Consider the following 13,433-nt stretch of genomic DNA (forward strand, 5'->3'; position numbering starts at 1 on the left):
CTACTTTTAATCGGGTTTCTTCAAATAAATGAGTACTTTATTATATTGATTTCGAAACTGAGTTGGTACATAAGTGCTAACCCGAGACATTCAATTAAGAATGATAAATATTTTAGTCATAAAGTAACTTTATTAAAATAAATTCGCAATTTGACTTGATTTAATATATTAAATATTAAATTATTTTTATTATAAAATAAATCTAATATATCACAAATCTCGTTTATTTATAAATTTATTTTTATAAAATTTCTTTATAACAATTAGACTTACTATCAATAATTTAAAATTTTTTTTTGGAATGTTATACGGTTAGCTATATCATTATTTTATTGTAAAAAAATTCTTCTTATCAATTATTATTTTTTACTTTACACCTCACACACTATAAAAAAAATTATAAATATAAAATATGAGAATAAATAATCACTGATGCAGTATTCTTATTCATTGTAATTCACTTGGTTACAACCTTCTTTTCAAGGTTGTGTTTTTCTTGATTTATGTGTGTTACTTGGAATGAATCGAGAAAATAATAATTAGATGGTCCTCTTGAATAACAGCGGTTGTTGTATTTGCCAAAGAAAGTACCTTCTCTCTCATTGACCATAGGCATACAATACAGTATTTGCAAAGGAAAAGAAAACGAAGTAAAACTAAAAGTTATGCTGCACATAAACCTTATATTTTTACATACTACTTAAAAATATATAATTTTATTTTTTATTTTTATATTTCAAATTTCAATTTAATATAAAATATGAGGATAAAACAATAAAATTATATATTTTTAAATGATGTATAGAATGCGAAGCTTATATCGATAATTTTTCTAAAACTAATGTAATCCCTTTTTCTTCATTTATTTGTGGCGTTTGAGATGGATTACAAAGCAGTCCAAGTGATCAAGAAGAACAAAACAAAAACTGACCCCGGATTAATAAACCACACAAAAGTGTGAAGATCCAGGGATTACTAACAGATTAAACAAGGATTGCCTAGGAAAAAAAAAACGGGGGAAATAAAGAAACTTCAAAAGCAAACTTCTATCTGAAACGTCTGGATTTCTTGAGAGGAATGATTTGGGGTACCGTGAAACCGTCGTCACACCACTTTCGGTTGCTCATTTTCATGTCATTTGCCTTTTCTGATTCCTTGAATCCAGTCAGAAAGTCAGTACGGGGAAAGAGAGGTAATTGAGGGAGTTGATGTGAAGCTTGAGAAACCCAGCTAACCAAATCTTCTGATGAAAATGAAGTCATATCTTTCTCAAGAAAGACTCGATCCATAAACGGGAGTGATTGATCATTGGTCTGCACTTATTGCAACTATAACTAATATCAGCAAATAAACTCCATGCCTTTCTGAAACTTAAAAGAAAAAAAAAATCTCAATAAAAAACAAATTTTCATATTTGAAGTGTGGTGCAAACCTTAGAGAAACCATTGGCAGCAAATGCAGGGTCAAGAAAGTCTTCAACACGCCAACCCGGCAAGGTTTCTATCAAATACTCTGATATGCTGCTGGTTGGAATAGGAACAGTGTCTCCAATCTGATTTCCTTCAGTACCCGGCCTGTAACCTGGTGTTGGTATTGTACTCTTCCCACTTGAAGGAGAGACAAATACTTCATTACAAATCATGTTTGGTGATCTCTTTCTTGATGACTGCGAGCTTCTAACATCAGTATCAATGTTGTTTGATTCAGAGCCATTAGAGGATGATGAGGTTGGGTATAAAGAAGAGGAAGAATAATCATGGAGTTTGACACCCGTGAGAAGAAATCTGTCATGTTTCTGGGTATGTTCATTGGCTTTGTGAATGGGGAGGTCGCATTCTCTACAAAGAATTGCTCTATCTTCTTTGCAGAAGAGAAAGGCATGCCTCTCCTGCCAAAAATAAAGAACAACCATCAAGTTCAAAAGTGATTCATTTGGTTTTCGTATGAAAGAGAAGGGTGAGGAAAGAAAGAGCACCTGACAGATATCACAGAGAGGAGCTTGTTTGGAGGGCTGGATCAAAGAGAAGCGTGTGTGCTTGCCGGCGAGTTTATTTGCGTGGTGAATTTTGCTATCACACCCATCACAAAGAGCAGCTTCATCTGCAGGGCAGAATACTGTGGCCTCCCCTTTGTTACACACGTCGCATTGGATCTTCATTCTCTTTCAACCCCCAACCCTCTTTCTTTCTCTTTTTCTACACCCAATAGTAACTCTTGGCTGATCAGGGAAACAAAAAAATGACTTTTTGGGAGGGATGAAGGAAGAGACACAGTATTATGGGCAATTTGCTGCCAAGCTCAGAGGTCTTTAACTCTTTCTGACTTTAAGAAAACTCTGGATATATGCCATAGGCCATACCCCTCTCTCTCTCTCTCTCCTCTCTCTCTCGTTTGTATATCGCTTTCTTTTAGTAAAGAGAGGCTGCAACTAGGCTTTCTGGGCTATAAAGCCGCCATCACTCTCGATCCGTCTTGAGTATATCTGAAGTTGGAGGCATGGCAATTGCAAGCATATTTATCTAGCTATACCTACTTTTGAACACCCCCAGCCTTTGTGCTTTCAGATCAGAATATTAATTAATTTTATTTCGAGACCAGGGATGGGCCAAAACAGCACTCTAATTATATTCTTCCCTCTGATCTGAAATCTGGTTTTCTCATTTCTTTCATCTTTTTTTTTTTTTTTTTTGGTATTTTCTTTGCTTTTGCTGTCATTTGATGACCAATTTCTTATGACATTATACTTTCTTTGTGCATGCAAATTGGACTAATTAATAGTAATAATTGTAATAACCTAAATTGGCATTTTAAATGGCTATATAATCAGATGCAGTTTTTGCATTAAAAAAAGGACACGTCTGATGCCAATTCAAAGGTTTGCTATGACCTCCTCGTATGGGTACATACACGGTCTTGTCTTTCATTCCAGTGCTATGGGAAATCACATGCTGCAATTTGCACTGCACATATCATTAAGAATGCACATGAAACAACGGAGGTTGACATTTTAGTAACTCTTTATTTTTAAAGGGTAATAATATCTTTATATCTCATTTATTATTTATTTATTATCTAAATATTTTTATAAAATTAACTCAAAGAGCAAAAAAAAATATTAATTTTTATAAAATTAAATTTATTTTTAATTAAATTATTAGTTGATTGAATTTATTTTTTTATATATATAAGAAAATCATGAAATTTTTAATCTAAATTTAAAAGAAAAAAAAATAATAATAAAAAAATATAAGAATATCGTTATCCTTTTCAAGTCAAGATGTCAGAATAAAGTAGGCAATTCGTTTTGGAGCCACTCCTCTGAATTCTGATTTTAGGTTAACCGTGGTTTGAAAGAGCATAAAGCGTGTACATCTTGGACTCGAATTACTATGGTGCAGAAAGGTGTCCTTGGCGTTTGCGATTCCATCATTATTATTTCTGAGCCTGTCCCTGGCGTGTTAACAAACCAAGTGGCTCTTTGTCTCTACATGTAACAACAAAATTCATTTGTATTTTTTGGGTGTCCACATTTATGCCAATTAATAACGATTTGCATAAAAAAAAAAATAATAATAATATAGGTCCTTTTTCTTCTTTTTCTTTTTAGGAGTAATGCCAGTAAAAATTTAATGGGTGTAAATTTTGTGCATGTACTTTATAAAAAGAAAATTTATTTCTCATCCGTTATTATTTACTATTCTATATCTCACACGTTATGAAAAGATTCTCACATTGTATGAAAAAAAAAATTATAATTATAGGGTATGAGAGCATTGGTATTGGATTAGTCAAATATATTTTCATCTTTAAATTTAACAAATATCATCTATATTTGTTTCACATTGAATTCGTTAAATTGTTTTCATCTAAAATATAAGCTATAGTAAATTTATTATTATTTTTAAATATGAAAAGAACTATAACAAGTCTAAAAATATTTTTTGAGACTATTATATTATAGATATGAGATTTTACCATCTATATACATATAAGATTAATATATTATAAATTGTTAGATTGTGAAAATGAAAATGAATATGATTGTTGAAAGTTATTGAAGATTATAAAAATAAAATAAAAATTAATTAAAAAATATAAGTAATAAAAAATAATAATATTTTATTATTATAGAGAGTGTGATAACTAATCTAATGTAGATTTTAAGTTTTGAATGATTAATTAAAAATAAAAAAGTTACATATTTATCAAAATTTAAAAAATAAGATGATCAATTTAATACTAATGCTCAGAAAATGAATAGTGAAAAAATTGAGTCTAACTAGAAAGAAAAAAATTAGAATTACACTTTGTGGAGTCTACTTTTTTGTATAGAATTTATCTTTTGAGACATGTTCAAATCATTACCTCTTCTTTTGTTTGGAAAAACTCTTCAACATTTAGGCTTGGTTCGGATGTTGAAGCCTCTTGTATCATCTCATCTCTTATCACTCTATCTCATCTTATTTCAATATTTAAACATTATAAATATAAATATTTTTGAATTTCAAATTTTTTACTTTTCATATAATCATTACCTAATCATTATAATATTTTTAAATTTTCAAACAAAGTATAAAAAATAATTCAATTTTTTTAAATCTCAAAATAAAAATTATATTAAAAAATTATATTTTAACAATATTTTAACTTTATAATATTTTTATTCAAATTTTTCTTTTATATTTTCTAAAACCTCATAAAACATCTCAATTGAAATAATTTTATTACTGTTCACAAATTATACCATTATTATTTGTAGATTATCTCATCTTACTATCTAAACTAGATATTAGAGGGTAATCAAAGAAAGAGAAATCTCATTATGTTTGTGGGAATTGAATTGTTTGAGGGAACTGTCGAACCTCTCTGTCTGTCGTGTGATTTAAGTCCATAATGTTAAATCTTGTGTGGCTTACCAATTGTTTCAAACTGTCATTAGTGTGCAAGGGAAAGATGATTGGAGTTGCAAAAGGAAAATGCGGGTGCATGGCCCCCCATCAAATCGTTCAAAACCGGTGGGTATAATTCCTTGCGTCGTATAAAATGACGTTACGTTTCATCAAATTGTCTTTTAATTCCTTTGACTTGTACGTGGTAGTTATTCATCACATCATACTTAGAGTAAACCACGTTCAAAGCAAATATGGTATATGGGAAAGCTTAGATAATTTGAGGAGAATGTGGTCTCCATCAAACGCTACACGACAACTAACGGTCCTTGTTACCGATGATATTTATTATTTAGGGTTCCCATATACAACCCAAAACATTCAATATAGAGATATGCAAGTGGTCGGTCCTCATCAGATATGGTAAGCAGATTAGAGAGTAACCTTGTACTGTTTTGTTCGAGTAATGCTATTAACAACTACTTTTCTATTCCAAAAATTATATTCAAACACTACACCACACACTTATTGAGAGAGAAAAAAAAAAAAAAAAAAAAGAGTTCTTCTATTTAGGAGGTGTGTGATATAGGACTATTGAATAAAATAACTCTTTTTGTTATGTTATATAAAGAATAATTCTATTTGAATATTTTAACACCACACATCATCCGTACGATATAATTTAGGATAATTTTATCACTTTGAATTATATTTTATTTTAAAAAATAAAAATATTTAAAATCTGACACTTTTATCACCATGACCCGTGGTAGCACTTGCTTGCCTTTGGTATACAGATTTTTATTTTTACGGGATTTACGGGTAATAAATATGTTATTGGAAAAAAGAAAAAAAAAAAGAGAGAGGTGTCGTGAACGGTCCACTTCACATCTTCTTTCGTGCCTACTCCTCCAGAACTCCGCCTTTGCAACAACGTTTTGAAACTACACAATGGACAAGCCCATTTCACTTCTTCTTGGCCCAATAAAAGACTATTGGGCTGGTTGATTTGGTCCAATAAGTATGATTGGGCTTTTAGGCCCATGGTTTCTTTGGATTTGGTTTCCTTTCATCTCTGCAGATGCAAAGCAAAAGTGAATACTAACGAAGATTTGGTTGGAAAACTTGAACGGTCATTACTCTTTCAGTGGCCCCTCTCTCGCGCGCGCGCCACCGCCAGTCCGTACGACTCCAAATGGCTGCATTCTTGGCGACGTCCTCATCCCCGCCGGCCCTTCGTTGCTTCTCCTCCCCTTCTCATTCCCACTTTCGTCAGGTAACTCGTCTTCTTCTTCTTCTTCTTCTTCTTCTTCTCAGTCTTTCATATACATTGTAATCCTTGAAAATTCTTGAATTGTTCTTTTAGGCTTCCCTAAATTAAAGAACCTGTCGTTTCTTTTTTCTCACTGCCCCATTTCGTCTCTGTCAAAAATACGTAGAATAAAGCTAAGGATAAACTAAAGAGTTCTTTGATGTTTAATGGTACCGGTTGGCCGTCAGTTCTCTTTGTTTAATTCCTTTTTCTTTTTCTTTTTTCTTATGACTTTTTGACGTTGTTTTTTTCCTCTGAATAAATGCCTCACTGCTCTGTGGCCCAGAGTTCATTGCTCCAATGTTGGAAAGTCTCGGTTTTCAAGGTGCGTTGGCTTAGGACGTTTTCTTCCACGACTTCAATGGATTGGAATAGGAGGTAATTTCGGAAGGGGAAAAACGTGGAATTTTTCACCTGTCTTTGTCTATACTGAAGCTGAAATCATTTGCTCAAGTTTTAGAATTATAATTTTATGGTATACTTTATCTGACCAATGGAGCTATCGGTAGTAAGATTGTGTTTGCATCTAATAATACAGGAGAAATTTCATCTATGCAGCCAGTCAAGATGCCGAGGAAGCTTTCAAAAAGACTGTTGAAGTGGATAAGCTGATAGATACACTGAGGGATGCAAATCCAAATGAAGTAAGTACATGATTGTTTTCCTGGAAAACTTTAAAGGCTGTGCTATGCTAATTATTTTTCATCGTTCATTTTTTTAAGGTAAAATTTATTTTTGAAATTCACCTCATTTAATTAATTGGACATTTTTGTTTGACTATTATAGGGATAATGAGATTATGTGGCTCTCCATTTACTTGAAACTGGAAATAACTTTTGCTTTGTGTCTGTTTCATTAAACTTATTACTGTTGCTTTTTGTTTTGTGAACAGCTTCAGAAGCTTGTTGTTGAAAATGTCCTTGCTTTCAATGAGAGTTTTTGGATACGCCTTGCAGCAAGAACTGATACCTGCAAATCAGAGGATGATAAAGCATGCTTTTTGACTTAGTTAATTCTTATATTTAATGATGTTCTGATGTTTGACTTCTTACTGTACCCTGTTTTTCAGAAGACACACTCGAGTGTTAATCTCTTCTCTTTTTGCAGAAAGATTACGAGGAATTGGCTATATCTGTGATGAGCATAGTGGATCGCCTTGTTCATAAGACTAAGGTACCTCTCTCTCTTCCCCCTCCACCATCAATGTTTCCTGGACACCCGGTGCCAATAAAATATATATATATATATATATATTATATTTTTACCCCCTCCCTCCCTCCCTCCCCCCAGGTAGTTCTTTCATTGTTTTTCTACCTCTGTATATTTCTCCTGCAGGAAAAAATAGAGTCAGCCACTGACGTTCTCAAGGAGATATTGAAACCTGTGGTTGATGAAGTGGAAGAGGTTACCTGGCCTCCTAGAGACCCTGAGGCCCTCAAATCAATGGAGAAAGTAAGTCTTCTCGATTTGATTTAAAACTGATTTTCATTGCTCTGTTGCTGCGTATATAGGGTAAGTATTTTTTTTAATACCCTTTGCATGGGCTCCTTAAATTATCTTGTCATGTGAGGCAAAAATAAAGTTGTAATTGATCAAGCTTGCAAATCAATGCCCCTTGCTTATACATGCTTTGTCTACTCTGCAACTTGATCTAGATAATTATACTTTGGTTCGACGTTAACAAATCTGTAGAAAATCGAAAAATAATGCAGAGGTCATGCATAGAATGGTAGAAAGAAAAGAAGAAACCAAGAACTTGGAGATGGTAGCTTCTTCTACTCTGTTGGTTAGATAAGGTACACATAGAAGCAGCTTGGATAGGTGTGTTACTGGAAGCACACACGGAGTTGTTAATTTCTTCTTCTCTGCTCATGAAAATTAAGAATGTTATAGTTCTTATTGATTTGTCTGTGCAATTTATTACTCCCTCTTCTGGTATTTAGGGGATATACCAAAGGGAACAAGAAGGGCAACTAGATGAAGGTTTTCTTGCAGAGGTTAATGCACAGCTACGGCAAGTGAGTCTATCTGGCGCTCTCTATTTTTGTCTGCTTGAATGAGCTTTTGTTGGCAGAAAATGTGGATTGGATTAGTTATACTGGCATTAGATTACATTTTACTCAATCTAAACTGTAATCAGAAACCATACTTAGCTAGCATGTTTGCAATTAAATGACATTACTAGATATTTGTAGAAAAAAGTTTCATGCTACCTTCTTGCATGCTCTCATGTTTTATTATTTAGTGTGTCAAACTAGCCATGCAATCTTTCTATAGAAGTTCAGAGTTATGCTGCTGCTGCTGTTTTAGTGGTAAGTTTTTGAAGTTGGATTTATAATGTTAACGTCATCAGTAATCATACACTAAATGTTACACATGGTAATGCTTGGAGCTTTCTGATGTAATGTAAATCTTTCCTTCCACATCGTTCAGATGCTAGTCCTTATTTGATATCTCAATAGAGATTTGGCTAAGGGTCTCTGTTCGAAAATATATGTCATGTGCAGGCAAAAGAAGATGGAGATAAGCCAGGACTGGAAGCTATGCTGCAAAAGGTTTTGCAACTGTATGCTTCCAGAGTTCTCTCCAAACGTAGTTATGCAAAGAAAGGTATTGGTTGCTTTTAAGTTTTTGTATAATGTCATTACTTGAAGATGTGTCTCTGCAAACAATCTGATATTGTGAACAAAGACTGGGATTAGGTCAAGCTAGATGTTTCCAGGACTGCCTCAACTAAAAAAAAAGAAAATAGTATGTGCATATGCATTACAGATTAATAAAGACAAAAAGGTAAATTATATAGCTAGAGGAAAAAGGCAAAAGGGCAAAACGTTATTAACAAACTTAACATGGATAGAATGATACCATGTTTATCTTTCACAGCAATAAGAATTTAAGATGAATTCATCTGACTAGGTTATATACATTTCGTATCCTTAGTTTGATGTGGATTTTGAAATTTATATTTATTATACGCATAAGTATATTGTCCGGTCATGTGTTAGAGTTAATTTCTCTGGCACATTTATTTTTATGGCAGCAACTTCTACTTTATCAGTAGAGAGAGAGAGAGAGAGAGAGAGAGAGATAGAGAGAGAGAGAGAGAGCCGCGTGGCTGCCTGGAGGGGGGGGGGGGGGAAGATGTGACTAACTTTGTAACATCTCGGACGTAAAAAAATCTTATTACACCCATTCTTGTCCCTTTTTTTAATCATTATGGATAAATTTTAGAGTTTTCTCTTGACCAGCTTTTCTCAAAAGTTTATGCTCACCAGTCCCTAGTGGTGTTTCTGGTGCAGGAGAGGAAGTCTTGAAGGCCGAGCAGTTTCTTGAAGCCATAATAGAAGGTGTCTACGATGTACTGTTGTATTTTGCTTCAAAGTATACACTTTGTGACGCTAGTTAATGACTGTATTGGTACGTAGTTCCTGAAGAAGAGAGTTATATTGATCTGCTTTACTAATAAGTATGATATGGGTGGCAGCTCCACAGGAAGAATGGAACAAGCTCTTGATAAATGGAATGACAGTTGGCAAAGGGGAGATATCACCAGAGGAGTTTTATGCAGTCATTAAGAAACGAATTGAGCGGACTTTGATCCGAACAGTGAGACACCTTTGGCCTTGAATCTCAACCAACGGATAAATTTAGTTCATTTCATCTCTAATTTATCTGATTTTGTTCCTTCTTCGCTATTTGATGATATCCATTTATACTCTCTCTCAGGAGGGCGGTTCTTACCAGCAGCGCATCCTTACAGAGTATTTGAAAGGCATCCAATCAAGAGCGGAGGAGATTGTCCAAGTACTTCAGGGCAAACCATAATGGTAGCCGTCTAGAGTTGAAGCGAATGGTGCATTACGCAGAAGGCATATAACGGGACCTTACTCTTTCTCTTGTAAGTTTGAAAATAAAGAAAAAAGAACACCTCCAAGAAGTTGAGAAACTTTGTTTCAATGTGGACATGATGCATGTGCCATTCAAGCACCACTCCTAACATGAGGCAATGAACTTTCCTTACGGCGCCTAGGTATCTCTGTTGAAAATATTATCCATGTACCATTCATAGTTCTCTTCATTTTGATCACTATATGATGATAGGTATACACTTTGTGTAGGAACTGCTCTGCCTCCTGGACCATAATATTTGTGTGTTATGTTTGAGCCTTTGTTTATCAACAGTGCAAATTAATACTCGCCCCTCGATTTATTACTATCATTTTTATAAAGAAAATACTTTAGTCACCAAGGGATTATACAAAAGTAAACCTACAAACTGATGTAGTTTGTTGGGGTATGTCAGATTGTAAAGTTATTTTTATTATAAAGTAGATCTAACGGATTTCATGAAATCATATCAGTTTGTAGATTTAGTTTGTGTAATCTTTTTGTATATATATCAATTCTCTTTTTATAACATATTTGACAAAATCAGAGTCACCAATTCTCAAAAACAAAAGAACAGAGATAAAAAAAAGGCCATTGTTTAATATCGCCAGTTTTAGCTTCATCAGGAACGAGATAAATCTACTCGTGCTGTAACTCTCCAAATAATTTTAGGATAACAACAAAAAAAGGGGTTGATTGGCATTTCAGTTTTCCAGACATGATGATAAATGAGATTTAATGCATGAGATTTTGCAAATCTCATTTTGTGGGAGTGAAAATTTCTTTACATTCATAATGATTTCGAGGAAGTTCTGACTATGCTCATTAAAAGAGAGAGAAAGAGAGCTCTGATCATAGTCAATAGTTAGGCTCGTGTGTGGTTTGGATTTTTCTAATTTGGCTCATGATATGTAAACTAGTATTGATAATACGTGTGGTTTGAATAGTGAGATGAGATGAGATGGTTTAAGATAAAAAGTAAAAGTTGAATAAAATATTATTAAAATATTATTTTTTAATATTATTATTGCTTTAAAATTTAAAAAAATTAAATTGTTTATTATATTTTATGTAAAAATTTAAAAAAATTATAATGACGAGATGAGATAAAATAAAATCATTTATGTATCCAAATAGAGCCTAAGTGTTTGACTTGAGCTATATCAAAATAAATTACTTGATGAGAATGCCAAATATTTAAACGGGGGAGATTGTAATAGTGTACATCTATGAGATCTTGTGATGCAATCTTTTATATATAAAATGATAGGGGGCGGCTACTATGCCGCCCCATTTTGACCGCTGGGCATACCGCCCAGCATAATTTTTTTTTTCTTTTTTCTTTTCACATTTTTTTAACATATTTAAATATATTTAAAAATAAAAAAAAATACATCAATACATTTAAAATCACTTCTTTAACCATTAAGTAAAAAAATAAAAAATAAAAAAATAAATTTTGATTAGGTGTCAAATAGAGATGTCAAATTAGGGAGGCAAAGTAGACTTTCTCAAAATGATATACATGCAATCATTTTCTTATCTTTTTATACAATCTTGTTTTAAGTAAGTGATATTTTTGTAAAATGGTTTATAAAAGTAATATCGTTTTACTTAAAATATTTTTAATTTAAAATATAATTGTATAAATAGTATAAGTGTATGATTACTCCCTTAAGATGAGAGTGAGTTTTGTAAAAGAAAATAACGAGAATTTAAAAAAAAAAAAAGACACACAACACTATATAATTAATTGTGTTATGTAAGGATATTAAGTATTGAGTACAGTTAGCGTGTCGCTGGCAACTTACCGCCGCAAGTGACTGCTAGTTTAAAATTAATATTTTTTTGTTCAAATTTTTTTTTTAAATATTTTTTAAAAATATAAAAAATACATCAATATATTAAAAATGATTTTCTTAATTATTAATTATTAATTTTTTTACTGAGCGATCAAATAGAGGCTAAGCCGGTAAATTTTGTGCGGGAAAGTAGATTTTTTCTTTTTAAGTATTAAGATGAGATCGTGGATGCCATGTGGCTACTTAAGGCTTTATCGTCTCGTCTAGTAGTAAAGACTCGTGAGTGAAGGCTTCAGGCTCTCTCATTGGTGACAGTAGCAGATGAAACCATTGGTATTCTGACCTGATTGGATGAATGTTTGAATATGGTACAAAATAAATAAATAATTAAATAAATCACATTTTGAATTTTGGAATTATGTGTTATTTTGCAACCCTTACTTAAATATCAATGCTATTATATTGCATCTTTAAACTATATAAAAAAAAAAAATGAAACATATTTCAACCATTAGTATCTGATCGCTAAGAATGTGTCATGTTAATTTTTTTTAATATATATTAACTATTATAAATGGGTAACAATTTGAAAGTATAAAGTGTGACAAAATTAATGACAGATATCATATAAGCAGAGGAAAGTATAAAATTAGAACAATCAATTACCACATGTAGTTAGGAGAGTTGAAAACTAAGGAATGCCACTGAATTAATGCAAACTGCAAGGTATGCTTATAAATTCTACCCTACAAATAATGGTTAGAATTTGATGATATAAAGGATGAACTTACCTTTGGGAAAAAAATAAAAATAAAGATGATCATGATCCTATCATGTCTTTTTATGGTCCTTAATTTTTGCAGAATGGTCTGAATTTTCTCATCAAAAGTCTTGCCAATTAAACAAGTAAATACATTCTTACTTTTGGTCAAGTTTATTCCAAAATAAAACAAAAGGGAAATATTAAGTCTCGTTTGGGTTAGGAATTCACATCAACTCATCTTAACACATCTTTCTAATTTTTTCAAATTTCTATATAAAATATAATAAATAATTTAATTTTTTCAAACATCAAAACAATAATAATATTAAAAAATAATATTATAACAATATTTTATTTAACTTTTTTAAAATCATCTCAACTCATCTCTAAATCCAAGCAGGGAAATCAATAACGAGAATTATAAAACAAATAGTTTTTTTTTTTTATATTTCCTTTTGTCAAATTTTATATTTTTTTGAATTTTTGATTGATTTAAAAGAAAAACCAGTTAGATAGATAACTATTTTGAATTTAGAAAATGTAGAAAGTAGAAAAAGAAAAAAAACAATAAAGTATTTTTTTATACAATTCCGTCAAGGGTGATGCTACAGTACCCACAGAAGCTTCGACTGGTTTTTTTCCACCGAACGGTGTAATTTTATTTTTTTCAAATATTTTCTAAATCCCTTTAAATAATTTAAAAAATGAAAAATTATAAAATTATTTAAAAAAAAAATTCCTCAAGCTTAAAAAAAAAATTTAAAAATTCGATACAAAAT

General features: G+C 31.8%; 2 protein-coding genes across 3 annotated transcripts; one reads left to right on the forward strand and one right to left on the reverse strand.

Moving 5' to 3' along the window:
• Positions 1-840: 840 nt before the first annotated feature.
• Positions 841-2,566, reverse strand: LOC121256912 (B-box zinc finger protein 21-like). 2 transcript variants are annotated; one of them, XM_041157704.1, is made up of 3 exons: positions 1,976-2,565; positions 1,433-1,888; positions 841-1,313 (listed from the first exon to the last, which is right to left on the reverse strand). In XM_041157704.1, the coding sequence occupies exons 1-3, from the start codon at positions 2,156-2,158 to the stop codon at positions 1,047-1,049; spliced, it is 906 nt and encodes a 301-aa protein (XP_041013638.1). In that variant the 5' UTR covers positions 2,159-2,565; the 3' UTR covers positions 841-1,046. The 2 variants fall into 2 exon arrangements, with proteins under 2 accessions (XP_041013638.1, XP_041013639.1); XM_041157705.1 differs by having other exon boundaries at positions 1,162-1,328; positions 1,976-2,566.
• A 3,412-nt stretch (positions 2,567-5,978) lies between these two features.
• Positions 5,979-10,398, forward strand: LOC121258188. Its single transcript, XM_041159577.1, has 11 exons — positions 5,979-6,165; positions 6,488-6,579; positions 6,740-6,845; positions 7,094-7,192; positions 7,309-7,374; positions 7,537-7,653; positions 8,145-8,219; positions 8,709-8,811; positions 9,501-9,548; positions 9,686-9,807; positions 9,928-10,398. Exons 1-11 carry the CDS (start codon positions 6,085-6,087, stop codon positions 10,024-10,026), a joined length of 1,008 nt encoding a protein of 335 aa, XP_041015511.1. The 5' UTR covers positions 5,979-6,084; the 3' UTR covers positions 10,027-10,398.
• Positions 10,399-13,433: the final 3,035 nt, after the last annotated feature.

This window comes from Juglans microcarpa x Juglans regia, chromosome 3S (genome assembly GCF_004785595.1).
Source record: "Juglans microcarpa x Juglans regia isolate MS1-56 chromosome 3S, Jm3101_v1.0, whole genome shotgun sequence".
Lineage (NCBI taxonomy): Eukaryota > Viridiplantae > Streptophyta > Magnoliopsida > Fagales > Juglandaceae > Juglans > Juglans microcarpa x Juglans regia.